This window comes from Dasypus novemcinctus, chromosome 2, assembly GCF_030445035.2.
Source record: "Dasypus novemcinctus isolate mDasNov1 chromosome 2, mDasNov1.1.hap2, whole genome shotgun sequence".
NCBI lineage: Eukaryota > Metazoa > Chordata > Mammalia > Cingulata > Dasypodidae > Dasypus > Dasypus novemcinctus.
In genome coordinates, this window is record NC_080674.1 from 8,838,417 (window position 1) to 8,852,784 (window position 14,368).

At 40.8% G+C, this 14,368-nt stretch overlaps 1 protein-coding gene across 2 annotated transcripts in view; it reads right to left on the reverse strand.

Annotated features, from left to right (window-relative positions):
• The window catches only part of SEMA5A (semaphorin 5A), a 539,903-nt gene that overhangs the window by 28,757 nt on the left and 496,778 nt on the right, over positions 1–14,368 (reverse strand). For both annotated transcript variants that reach the window (XM_058306809.2, XM_058306819.1), the window contains one exon: positions 5,907–6,132. In XM_058306809.2, coding sequence (XP_058162792.1) covers positions 5,907–6,132 — 226 coding nt within the window. The remainder of the gene's footprint in view (positions 1–5,906; positions 6,133–14,368) is intronic.

Consider the following 14,368-nt stretch of genomic DNA (forward strand, 5'->3'; position numbering starts at 1 on the left):
CAACGAAGATTATTTCATCAGTGCTGATATCCCCACGGGACCAAATAGCAAGTCAAAGGAAACAAAGCATTACTGTATAAGTTTCCCTTCACTTACTCATTAAAGTTATAAGAAAGCAGCCTTCCAGCACCACTGCAGCAACCTCACACTCCCCTCTGGTCACTGGGAGGATGGTAATAAGCTACATAGTTAAGGAAACACACTTACTACTAATGAAGAAATATTAAGGCAAAGAAATGAGCTATGTAATTTAGGCTCTCAATTCCAATTAAAAAAATTTAAAATACAAGACATAATATGTGAAGGACAATGGTCAGATTGAAAGAAAATCCTTTTTACAAACTCCTTCTCCTTAAGAGACAGAAAATGCTCAAGCTCTAAGACCTGTCTTGTGTTATTCACACGCATAAGCCACACTGCTTCTTTACCTGAAACGCCACTTCCCTCTCCCCCTGTGGTGGTTCTCTTGCAGTGCTCCTTGAGAAGGTGGGTTTAGTGGGAAAGGGCAGATTTATCTTGGAATGAGATTCAGATTTTGATCAGTCTTAAAATACAAGTGAGAGGCTTTTACATTGGCTGTAGGGAGACTATGAGCTGAAATAGATCAGATTAAGAAGCTTTTAAAAAGATTTTTTCAAATCAAAATATATACATGCTTTTTTTTTAAAAAAAAAAAAAGTACACCTAAACCAGATACTTAAACAGAAACCTTAAGGTAAATATGCCAGGTTTCTTATTTAGAGGAGTGGAGACCTTCTTCTCCTCTTTTGCTAGTACTCCAATAACTTTGGGTATTTCCCCAAGGGTCCTTGCGGTTTTTCTCATTATTTAAAATTGTTTTTCTTTCTGTTCTTCAAACTGGTAAAATTTCTATTTATCGTTTTTTCTCATTCACAGACTCTTCTGTTATCTCCAATTTATTGTTAAATCTATCCTATAAATTATTTTATTTCAGTTATTGTAGTTCTCATTTGTGAAATTTCAATTTAGTTCCGTGTTTACAGTTTCTATTTCTCTGCCCAAAATGTACCATTCTCTTTTTCATTATCACCAGCATATTTTTTTCATGCCCTTGAGCATAGTCATAAGAGCTGCTTTAAAATCCTTATCTGATAACTTCGACTTCTGGTTTACCTTGGGGCTGGTCCCTGTTGACGGTTTTTCTTGATTATGAGTCATTTTCTTGTTACATTCTGTGCAGAGTCATTTTGGATTCTATCCTGCACATTGTGAATTATACAATTTAGGGAGTTTGGATGCTGTTATGTGCCTCTGATGAGTACTGAGTTTTGTTTTACTTTGTTCTTTTATCAGGCAGTGAACGTGGCTGAACTGAAACTTTAAAGTCTGTCTCCCCTGTGGGAGGCAGCAGCTAACCTATCTCCTTAGAGCTTTTAATCCTAGCTGGGGTGCACGTGAGAGTCTATTCTGGGCATGTGTGGTTCAGCCAAGAGTCAGGGATTTGTGCAGAATGTATAGATGGAATTTGGTGCACTGCCTCTCATAGTTCTATCTTGGGAATGTGCCTTCTCATTATTTAGCTGCTATGGTTGCCCTGATGTTCTCTGAGGCAGTAAGATTGTGGGATTCTATAAGAGTTTTAGATGACCTGAATGGGGCAGACTTGGGCTTGCCCTCAGGCAACAAGTCATAAAAAAAATTGGAGAAATCACCCAATGTAGGCCTTCTCCAGAAGGCTTTGGGTTACTTTCCAGTGCCTTTATTTATTTATTTTGTCTAACATTTTCTCCAAGTTTAAAGATATATGCAGCAAGACTGGCTTAATGGAAGTTATCAGCTATGACGCAGGACTGAAAGGCACTCAAGCATTCTGATTTCAGATGGACATTTAAACCTCAGCACTCTCGGTTACTACTCAGTGCCATGTCTGGCATATTTAAACTCTGAATCCTCATTTTTCACAACTATAAAATGGGCATAATATTTACTTTTCAAGATTATTAAGAGTAGTATGAAATAAAAGTGTAGCACATGGGATCTAACACAGAGTAGATGGTCACAAAAGTTCTTCAGATCTCATCCTTAAGGTTTGGGTAGAATAAATAAGTTTATATACTAGTTACATATTTATCTATATATAAACTGGATTTATTTAAGGTAATGGTATTTGTTCAAATATATATGCACACATATATACTCTATATTTCATTCTTATAAAGAAAAATATGCACACAAATATATATATAATGCATATATAGAATAACATTTCTAGTATTTCTTTTTCTCCACTTGTGGAATTTACAATTTAGTTATATGCCTAGAGAGGCATCATATTTGATTTACATTTTCTTTGGCCTCTACAAAGCTCAAACTTGGCATTTTGATAAATTCATTTCTTCTTTATCAGATGGTGTATGATCAGTTAGGACGGGTGCATTTTAATCTGATGCTTATTTAGGTTTCCTCAGGAATTGTCTTATATATTCCTGGAACATATTGACTGAATTAATTTGCAACTACTTAAAAACTATCCAGGGGAAGAAGTGAGTAAGTCATTTGAACTTGAGTTATTCAATTTTCATTTGTAAACAACCATCAACTTAAATATGATGGTATTTTAACGTAAATTACTTACAAGAAAATCTAGATAAACTTAGTAGATAGGCCATTAATCACTTATGGTCAAATGTGAGGAAATAGCAAAGGCCAGAAGAACACATTAATGCTGTTGTGAATTTCACAATAATTTAAAAGTTAAAATTTTATTTTTAGGATGGGACTGCTCTCTTAATTAGTCCAGTACATTTCTTTCAAGTCCTGGCTGACCAGGTGAGATTAATTTGCTTGTCTGTTCTCCAACTGGTTCAAAGAAACCAGTCATCTGCATGAGTCCGTCAAGTAACCAGAATAGTGACCCCATGGTGACAGAGAGGTAGGACAAGAGTGTGGGCTCCAGGGAGAGTGGCTGTGCTCTACATCAGCACAGGAAGGAAGGTGCTACTTAAATATCAAGTAGCATTTCTATGTTATCTGAATGTTGTTATGAGACTTGGCTTAGTCTCAGGCAAAAGTTATCTCCTGATACCAATGATCCAATTGGAGTTTTATTGCCTTTTTCTCTAGGTACCATGTGGGAGAACATGGAAATCGACAATTACAGTGTAGATAATTTCACAATTCCTGCTTAAGTCTGGCTTACAGTCTTACTACAGAGCAGGTTTTAAAAAAACAGCCTCAAACAAAAATTTCCAATGCTCCCTAGCAAAGCTTTTAGTGAACTGAGTTGCCTTCAATACAGATGTAGCAAAAACAGATACAAATAACTGACATATACTGTGGGTTTGCTTTGCGTTGGCACTATTACAAACTTTTTACATGTATCAACTCAAAAATCTAAAATTATGATCCTCATTTTATAGATGAGGGATTCAAGCAACAGAGAAATGAAGTATTCTGCTTAAGATCATTTGGCTAGTAGGGTGTGGAGTCTTACATTTAACTCAGGCAGCCTGACTTGAAACCCCTGGGTCCAAGACACTGTGGGTCACTGCCTCTCTGGGAGCTAAAGGGAAGATAATAGGAGCAACATCTTGACCCTTATTGTTTCTGGTTATCATTTTTCTTCTATTAAGGTAGGTGTGAAGGTTAATTTGATGTGTCAACCTGGCTAATACATGGTGTCCAGTTGTTTGGCCAAACACTGGTCTAGATGTTGCCATGGAGGTATTTTGTAGAAGGGATTAGTACCTACAATAATTTGGCTTTAATTAAAGGATATTTCCCTCAATAATGTAGGGGGCCTCATACAATCAACTGGAAGCCTTTACAACAAAGAACGGAAGGTTCCAGATTATTTTAGTTTGCTAGCTGATAAAACAAATATCATGCAATGGGTTGGCTTAGACAATGGAAATTCATTGGCTCAGTGGTTCTGAGGCTAGGAGAAATGTCAAATCAAGCCACCACCAAGGTGATGCCTTCTCCTAGGAGACTGGCATTCTTGGGCTGGCTGCCAGCAATCCTTGGTCATTGGCTTTTTGATCACATGGAAATGCACACGGTGACGTTTTCTGGCTTCTATTCCTCACTTTGTTGATTTCTACCTTCTGGCTGCTTCCCATACGTTCTCTCTGTGTGGACTCCCTCTAAGGGCTTCAGTAATAGGATTAAGATCTATCCTGATGCAGCTGGACCACACCTTAACTGAAGTAATGGTTCTTACACCCAAAGGAATGAATTAGGATTATGAACATGTTTTTCTGGGGTACATAACTCCAAGCCACTGTAAAAAAGAAACTCTGCCTCGAAAATACACCATCTATTTCTCTTTTAGTTTCCAACCTGGTGGCCTCGCCAATAGATTTTGGACTCAACAGTTTGATATCACTCCCTCTGGAGTTTGTTTGCTTTATGGAATTGAGATTTGTCAGTCCACACAATTGCATGAAGCCAATTCCTTAAATTAAATCAGTCTCTCTCTCAGTACATATGCTGTTGGTTCTGTTTCTCTGGAGAATCTTGACTAATACGGTGAGTTTTATTTATTTGATTTAAATTGTAGATTAATGCACACCCATTTCTTGACTAAAGTAGCCTTTTTTTTTTAAAAAGAATCAATAAGTAAACTTGTATAATCACTCCACTACAGCAATCAGAATCGCTTGAGGAGGGGAGAGAATTGATATCAGCTGTAGCCACTCCACGAGGAAGCATGATTTTAAAGCCAGAGGCTCTTCACGTCCAGCCCGGCAGCTCTGAGCCTGCCTCACTTGTGAACCAGCTCCCGGGAGGTGTGATGATCTGTCACACGTATATAGCCGGTGACCCTCATCAGAACGGCCTGCCTTAGAGCTTCCCTCAGGCCAACTTCTGAGTAGTTTACCGCACCTCTGTGAGTTCATCACACCCAGACGAGAGACTGCTGATTCAAGAGAGTGAAGAGAAAAACCCACCCACATTGTCCAACATGGAGACTCGCCAGCTCTGTGGCATTTGTCATCTCTGGGAGCTAAGGCTCTTCTCTGAAAATGATGTTAATCTTGCCTGTCCTTTTATATCACATTCGCACCAAGAGAATAATGCAGAAGTATAAACACAAAAGTGCTGAGGAATGTTTGAGATGGTCGAGCACCAGACATGACTGTCTTGGCTCTCATCACACAGTGCGTGCAGGACCCTCCTGGGGCTGTTTGTTCTATTTTCATAATGAGGAGAAAGTTGGCTAAATTAGATGAGCCTGCAAGGAGAGATGAAGAGCGAAGTGGAGAAGAAAGCTCTCCGACCCTCCAGCCCGCCAATCCCCCAGGCCCCAGCTCACCCTGTTCCTTGTGCACTGTGACAGCGGACTCCAGGGCCACCACAGGACCTTTAGTGGCACTGCCCAGCAGGGGGCAGATATTCTGTGCTGGCTCCAGTTTCAAGGGATTCGGACAATTCAAGGGATTTGGACAATTATGAGGAGCAACATGATTTCAAACACTGCGACAGGATTCTAACACTCTGTATGTTTGAACAGAAAGATCCTTTTGTAGGTATAAATATAAAAATCCACTTCCATTGTCTTCCTCTAGCTTGAGGATAAATAAAAAGCTTTTTTACACCTTACATTTTAGCATCAGAAGAATCATGGAAGGCCATATATATTTTTTCTGGTGCTGAATCAATTTGATGCAGGCTATTCTGGACCGATCATAATTACCATGCTACTCTAGTGAATTCAGAGAGCCACTGCAAAATGTCGCTGATTCCTCCAGTCGGGGTCTTCCCCATCAATTTGCTATTAAGTCAGTTCTGCTCTACAGTGCTCACAGGCATGAAGATTGCTGACCCATCGACGAGCAAAGAGAAACAGCTCCTCTTGCTCTTGTGTGACATAAGCGACACAATTACTTTGCGGGGAAGGAAGCCGATGGCCCACATGGTGAGGCCCTGTGCAAGCTACTCACCATCCGTGGAGCAGCCGCTGGTCCCGTCGCTCGAACAGTACCGCATCTCAATCCTCTGCCTCCCCACTTCCAGCAAATTTGGATCAGGCAGGCGGGCTTTGCACGTGTATCGGAAGCGCTGCTCGTAGTGGCCGCCGTTGTCGGAGATGTTGACTGGCGTCCAGGGTGTCCAGGGCGTCGTCTTCTTCAGCTCGGGGCAGGGGTTGGTGTTGCAAGGCTGATACTCCTGGTAGAGAGAAAGCAAGGCATGTGCTCACCACCCTGCACGTGGGGCACGGCCCCGGGGCCGCTGTCCACCAGTGAAGGGCAGCGCCTGCGGAGCACCAGCTCCCAAGACGCTTGCCAGCCCCTGGACAAAATCGAAAACAGTCGTATTCAGTTAGGCCACAAGTCAAAAGGGGTCGGGAGCGGCCCCTTTTCTGAGAAGTGATGGGGACTTCCTAAAGTATTAAAAGTGTGAATGTCTGAACAACAACAACAAAACAATAGAATGGATCCTGCAAAAGTTGCAGTTTAAACAACAATGAGAAATAGAATGGTTTCCATCCAATCAAGATAGTCTATCAGAAATAGACAAATACACTATATTGGCTAATCTCTGATCATTCCCCACTTTATAAATCCCTCCTTTTTAATAAGGAACCTAAATGTCAAACGTGTTATAACGTCCCCTTTGTAAATCCCCTAGTTGCCTTTATAACAGAATATAACTTGCTGAATCTTCTCAGACCCTTCTGTTTGAGCTCACCTTCCTTGAGGAGTTTCTCTTTCAATAAACCTTTTAAATTAATTATTACTGGTTATTCATATTTCTTTGGCAAGGCATTTAACAGAAAACTCAGGGTTCAAAACAACACCAAATGTAATCTGCACAGTTTCTCCAGAGTCAACAAATGAGGATGAGACAATAAACATAATTGCATATGAATAAAAATGGTGATCACATAAAAATTATTTTCCTTTCACTTAAGAAGTAACTGAAAATACTGATTATTCTGATGCTGAGTTTAGTTGTTTTCTTTATAAGATTAAGTATAGCATGATGGAACAAGAATTTGCATTTTAGATCACATAATATTTGGTTTGAGATGAACGAATATTTTACACTCTGGAATCACAGATGTGACGTGTTAGCGTGGTAGTATATACAAATGATAACTTGATACATGACAATTTTCATTCATAAGAATCATTTCCCAGTCTCTACCTCAATGACCTGAAATGGTCACTCGGTATTGCTCGTTTCTCCTCTCTTCCCTTCCTATCAGATACCTCCTTTGTAAAGCAAGTGGGATGGTTGTGCCTAGTGAGAGGAGAATTGAAGATCTGGTATTCAGCGCACAATCTGTGTTGCGGCGTGGGGGTGGAAAGATTTATTTAGGAAGATTTCTAAACACTATGGCTCCAGAAACAGGACCAAATGGAAGAAATGCAGCACTTGGCCTTGGATGGAGTGCTATGTCATGAGCCCTCCATTGGACAGTAAGGGACATTTCACTCCAGGGAAAAACCCATAAACATAACACACAGTTACTGCCACACTTCATTATTTTTTAATGTTAAATATATGTATAAAATGTGTTCTAAAAAAGAGAACTGCTCCATCTCTTCACCATCTCTTTTCATTGGTTATTTTGACATTTATCTCCATATAGTTAACAACCTGAATTTTCCAAGACTAAGCATTGTCCATTAACTGTACATTACAGAAAAAGAGGATTTAGCCCTTTTCTCCCTATTCCCACTCCCTTGTCTATGACATTATTATAGCTTTCCCATTTCCCCATCATCTTAATCTGTGTCCGCTGGAATTTTGTTTAGATCAATATCCAGTGTTTGTAGTTATCACTAAGTGAACATTAACCAAACCTGAATTCGGTGGTAAACTATGACTGCTTTTTTTCCTTGCCCAGTTCCCTCCTAGTCCAAGTCAGTAGTTATCTTGTTTATTGGGATGGCTGGCTTATTTTCTTTGAACTTATCATGAATTCAACCCATATCAGGAAGTGTACTGATTGCATATCTCTAAAGATATGCCTCTGAGAATCCCCCTCCAGCTCTGCCTTGGTCTGCTTGCCCCCTCTCCTCCTGCAGCCCTGGTAAGAAACCCCTCCAGCTCTGCCTTGGCCTGCTTGCCCTCTCTCCTCATGCAGCCCTGGCGTACTGCACCTCTCTCATCTCAACTCCCTGGGGAAGTTGCTTTGCCTCTCCCCAGGGTTCATCTTTTGTTTCCTGTATTCCAAGACAACCTCTCTTGGTTGGTCTTCCTTTTGGGGGACCACATCCTCCAGCACCATTCTAAAAAGGGCGCATAGAAGGTCCACCTTTATTCTTTTTTTTACTATCCCAAATATATTTATGCTACCCTCAAACTTGATTAAAAGTTGTTAGGAACTTTAGGCTGGGATTGATTTTCCTTCAGAGTCCTGAAGCTAACGCATCACTGTGTCTTCTCTTCCAGAGCTGCCATTAAGAAACCTGAAGCTACCTTGATTCTTAATCGTTTATATGTGACCTTTAAAAAGATCTCTCTGAAATTTTTAGGATCTTCTTATTTCCCCACGGTTCTGAAAGGTCATGATTATAGATTTACATTTGGGTTACTTGGTAAACCACTTCAATCTAGAAATTAGTGTCCTTAGGTTCTAGAAATTTTCTCGGGGATTTTGCTGATTTTTTTTTTCATTTATTCCCTTCTTTCAGTTTTGTTTGTTTTCAGTTTTGTTTGTTTTTGCTGGAACTCCTGTTGTTCGGATATGAACTCCTGGAACCACCCTTCAAATTTATGATTTACCATGTTTTTTTAACCCCTTCTTGTTGCTCTCCTTCCTGGGAGATTTCCTCAAGATTATCATCCAAAATCATTATTGAGATTTTCATATCCACTATCATATTTTAAATATCCAAAAGATTTTTTTCAATTATCCCTTTGTTGAAGTATACTATTCTTAACTTATTGTTTGCACTATTTTATGTTATTTGGGAATGATAATGATTACTCTGAGGTTTTCCTCTTTCTTCACAGCTTCTGTATCCTCCATGTTGCTGGTTTCTCTTTGCGTGTTGGGTCTCTTTCACATCAGATGATTATTTCTGATGTCTGGACATCCTTGGTTCTCTGCTCATATTTAAGAGTGAAGGGCTGCTGAGGGCAGGGAAAGGCAAGAAGAGATGTGATGCGGGGCATTTTCGGGACTTGGAGTTGTCCTGGGTGGTGCTGCAGGGACAGATGCTGGACGTTGTATGTCCTGCCATGGCCCACTAGGTGGACCGGGGGAGAGTGTAGACTACAAGGGAAACCATGTGGTGCAGGAGTGCTCCAAAATGTATTCACCAAATGCAATGACTGTCCCACAATGATGAAAGAGGTTGTTGATGTGGGAGGAGTGGGGTGAAGGGGTTGGGGGTATATGGGGACCTCATATTTTTTTAATGTAACTAAAAAAAATAAAGAAAAAAATTAAATATAAAAAAAAAAGACTGAAGGGTATAAAGTTTCACTGAAAGTCTGAGCACAGAGGGGTAGGGAGGGCTTGTTGATTGCAGTGGGACCCGGCCATCAGAGTCCTTCCTTCTGGCCATCTGAGGCCCAGAAGAAGAGTCCTGCGGGCCACTGCCCAACCTGAGTGGAGGAGGAAGGCTGGCTCTCAGCATCCAGGACACAGTCATTCTCTTCCTGCTCCTTTCCAGGTTAGAAGACCCCATTCACCTATATCCAATGCTACTGGTCCAGGGATGCTGTTGCCCTTCGTAAAGAATAAGCCTCCAGGCTTTTGCTGGAAGAAGCAGATCCAGGCCTCTCCATGGGTGGAAGAGTGGACCTGGAGGTTTGACAACTTCTTTAGCAAGCTTCACCCAAACCTTATATGCTTTGACCGGAATATGTAAGGTTTCCGATTCCCTAGCCACCTGAAGAGTCTCTATCATCCTCTCTGTGGGTTCTGGATGCAGTGTACTTGGACATACTCCAGATTGCAGTTTCCTGTGGATTCCTCACTCTTTTTCCCTGTCCTCTGGGTTTATGCATTGAAGAAAATCCCTTTCATATTGTATTGGTGGTTGCACTAATTTCTGATTGCCACTGCAATAGATGACTCCATATGTGGTGGCTCAAAACAACATGCATTATGTCTTCCAGTGCAGGAGGTGAGATGTCTGAAATGGGTTCCCTGGTGTGGCAGTTAGAATTTATCTTATGAATCCTAAAAAAGAAAAAGATGATGTTTATAAACTAATCTATTCCTCTGGATATGATAACCTTTGATTGTATGAAATTCACATGAGGGGCCTTTGATTAGATTTCCTGTTAAGATTGCTGTAGAGCTTTCTACTAGACTATGTCATGGAGGCCTGACTCAGGTTGAGTCCCTGCCCCCTTGCTGGGTCTGATATAAATGGACTCACCTGGACAGACAGACACAGGAAAAGAGAGCTCTGCCACTTTTGATCCTGCCATGTGATGAGGCTCAAACAGCTAAAGTCTTGAGGAGACATGAGCCATTTGCCTGATAGCTTACCACTGAAATTGGGAAGAGAGTGGAACAGTCAAGACTGATAGAGGAGGTCCGGAAAGGAAAAAGCCCTATGTCAGGAGAGAGAGGACTACAGGATCACTTAAGCATGAAGTACCAAGAGCCTGGGTCCAGAGAGCAGCTCAAAGGGAGAGAGTACTGAGGGGAAAGCAGAAACTTCAGCAGAGATGGCCCGCCATCTTGCTTCAACAAGTGGCAGCTGGTTCGGATGAGAAAGTACTTCTTATGGTGCCTTGGTTTGGATGTTCCATGGCTTTGGAACTGTAAGCTTTTACCCCAAACAAATAATCTTCTTAAAAGCCAACATATTTCTAGTACTTTGCATCGGCAGCCCTTTGGCAGTTCTTGGGGTTACAGACAAGGTATCAGAAGGTCTGTGTTCTTTCCAGGATGCTAGGAGGGAATCCTCTTCTTAGCCTTCCCCTGTTAGCACTACATTCTCTTCCTGCCTCTGTCACCTTTTCCTGACTCCCATCATGTGGACCCTCATAATCCCATCAGGCTCACCCACACAATCCAGCACCCCCTCCCATCTCAACGTCCCTGACTTGGTCATGTCTGCACAGTCCCATTTGCCATCTACAAGAACATTCTCAGGTTCCAGGGAGTAGGGTCATTGTTCAGCCTACCAGAGAGGGGTGGTTTCCATCCCGTGAGGAAGCAGCTGTGCGCCTCCACACCCCCAACTTGACCTGGCAGCCTCCTGTAATCTTTATCACTATCCTAATGACCCCGAGAGGGTTCCTCACTTCTAATCCATCTTTTTAATTTTTTCAATGAACAATACCCAGGAGTTCTCCTTCATGTTTATCACATCATAGACTTTAATCAGAAAATATGTAACAAGACCATCACTGGTTTCCTGATTTAACTCCCTCTCTCCATTGCTTCCTGTTCTACTCTGGTGCTTCTTATCTCCACAGTAAGTACTACAAAGATAGATGACTTCATTTTCTTTTGTTTATAGCATGTTTTATGAGGGCATTTTTTGGATGCTGCCTTCTAGATGAAAAACTAGCTCCATTGATTGCCATAAACCCACTTCTGTAAAAAGCAGAAGATGCATGCCTTCTCTCTGTCACACTTGAAATGGAGGTCATGTCCTCAGAAGGCAATACAACTCTTTTTGTGGACCTTCCATGCTTTCAGTGCAGCTGCACCACCATCCCCGGGTTGGAAAAGCCATATGTCACAGTCTCGTGCTTGACTACTCTGTGCCAGCTTGGCTGGGCAGGTGTCCAGGAATTCCTTGCTGCATGGGTGCAAAATGTGAGGTTTCTGCACCTCTGTTTAAAAGGTAGTGGTGCTTCAGCATTATTAAGTTCACACTTAATACAGTAAAAAGATTCCTATACAGTAAAAAGATTCCACCTGTTAACAGACAGAGATAGATGGTGCTCTCTTTGCTAAATAACTCTTTGAAAAATGTAATCCTTTCTACAGAGCTGAAGACACATTTGAATTTTTTAATCAGATGAGTAGCAGATATGTTTAAATCTGGTTCAGGTGTCTGCATAGTCATCTGTGTGCTGTTGACATGCCAATAGACAATATGTCCTGTGTCCCAGAGAAGGGCACAGCTCAGGGTTGAGGAAGAGCAGTTCATGCTCATTAGATCTACACTTCTGATAACAAAGTCTGTTCTTTATGTTTATTGTTTCCTCCTAATATAAAATTTAACATTAGGCTAGGGATTTTCCCTTTTACCTGTTTTGGGTTTGCTTATGATGAATGCATTTAAAGTATAAACTATGATACACTTAGAAATAGTAGGATCAATCTGTCTTATATTACTGAGCAAAATTATCAGGTCATTCAAGTCAATTGTGGTTACTTAGATGGCTTAACTGAATATGTATCTATAACTTCCTGGCTCACTGCTGCTATAACTATACAAATTTGAATGGAACTTCATTCAATTTTAAATGTAATACTAAAGAAATAAATGATTTTTAAAAGGATTTCAGGGAGCTAACTACTATTATTTGCCACATAGGATTCTTAATGTTCTGCAGGAAAATACTGGACAAGAATGATTATTAAAGCAATTTTAAATGATTCTGCCATATACCTTCCCCCTTTTTCTCTCTCTAAATCAATAGTGATAAAACCACTCATTCCAAAGTTTCATCCAGAAACCAGGGAGATATCCTTGCTAGTTCTCCTTAGTTCTACAACAAATCCTGTACAAATGGCCTCCTGATTTTGTCTTATGCTCATTTTCTCCTCTCCATCTCAACTGCCTCTTTTCCAATTCGGGTCATCATCTCCTTTGGCCTGTATTGCAGAATCATAGCATGGATCTCAATGAAGTTTACTTGTGTATTTATAATTCTGTCTTCACTGATACTGGAAGCTTGTCAAAAGAAAGAACTTTGTCTTTATTTATTTTGTGTTTCCAATCTTGAACACAGCAGGACTGTTTATTTGTTGAATGGATAAATCGTATCAGTTAATTTACATATAAGGCTGTTCAAATGGAATTGGTACAAATTAGAGGCACAAATTCAGATGGTTAAGAGGGGCCCCTGGTTTGGCTGTTCATGTTTTCCTTTGGAAAAAGTAAAACATCTCATGTACCATAGGTTAAAAGCAAAATTGAGAGGATGGAAAAAATCCAACCATAATTTTGATATCATATGCTTAATACACAGTAAGAAAACTTAAAATAATTTCACCAATAGCTGGAAATATAAACTAAATATATTCTCATATTGATACTCTTGTGCCTTCCATATGCATTGTTCAAGATCCCCCTACCACCAGTAACTAAGTTTTTGACACCCTGAGACAGAATGCTACTCTGCATAAAAGAACAAAGTAATGTAATTGGGCTTGCAAAGGCCCAAGTATTAAAGCATGTGAAAAGAAGCAGATATGTACTTCTAGGAACCGGTGCGAACAGAGCAAAGATTTACAAGAAGTCCAGTAAGAAAAGGTAGAAGAAAGTGGACTCAAAATATTATGGTCATAGACGGATTTCTGCTTCCGACCAAGATGGAGTCACAGAAACTAGATTAACCCTTCCCCAAGAAACAACCAAAACATATATGGAACAGCAGTTCTTACAATATTGGACATCAGGCACTGAAGGCCAGTGATCTCCAAGTGGTGGAAATCAAACCAGGTGAGTCCATGGTAGTCTCAGGCTACAGTCTTGAGAAGGCTTCCAAGTCACGGTGCAGTGGGAGGGATCCCAGGCCCCAGCCTTTGGCGGAGCAGAAAACCTGGGATTTGGGGGAGCCAAAGTGGCTAAGGACTGAGGGCAGAATCCAAGAGAGGAGAGGGTAGCCCAGAACAACAGAGCTCCAGAATTATGCAGAGGCCCCCCTCAAGTATTCAGCTGAGTGAAGCTCAATAAGTATGTATGAAGCAACTATACCTGGGTGGGAAAGAACCACCAGAGACTATTAGAGGGGACAGCACTCAACACCCACACAGGGCTGGGAATGGCGCACCTTCCTCAGAGGAGTGGACTTCCTGGGACCTTCCTTAGAGTATCAGGTATCGGCAGCAGGAAACATTATAACAAGCTAAATGCTGCCTTGTATCCAACTGGTAACACTTTAAAGGGAGAACCAAAATGACCAAATTTATTCTACCTAATCACTTCGAAAACAGAGTTCTAAGTTTTTTTTTAGGACTAAAAGAGTCTAGCACAGAAGGTCAAGCTGACACTGTCTTGATCCAGTCTAAATTTACTAGGTACACAAACAGCTAGAAAACCCAGCCCATTCTGAGGAGAAAAAGCAAACAGCTGAAAGTGACACAGGCATGACACAGAAGACAGAATTCATAGCTGAGGACAATACAACAATTATTATAACTGTGTTCTATATATTCAAGGAACTAGAAGAAAGACTGAACATATTAAGTAAAGACAAGGCAAGTATAAGGAAGAGCTAAAACCAATTCTTTCTAAATATTTAA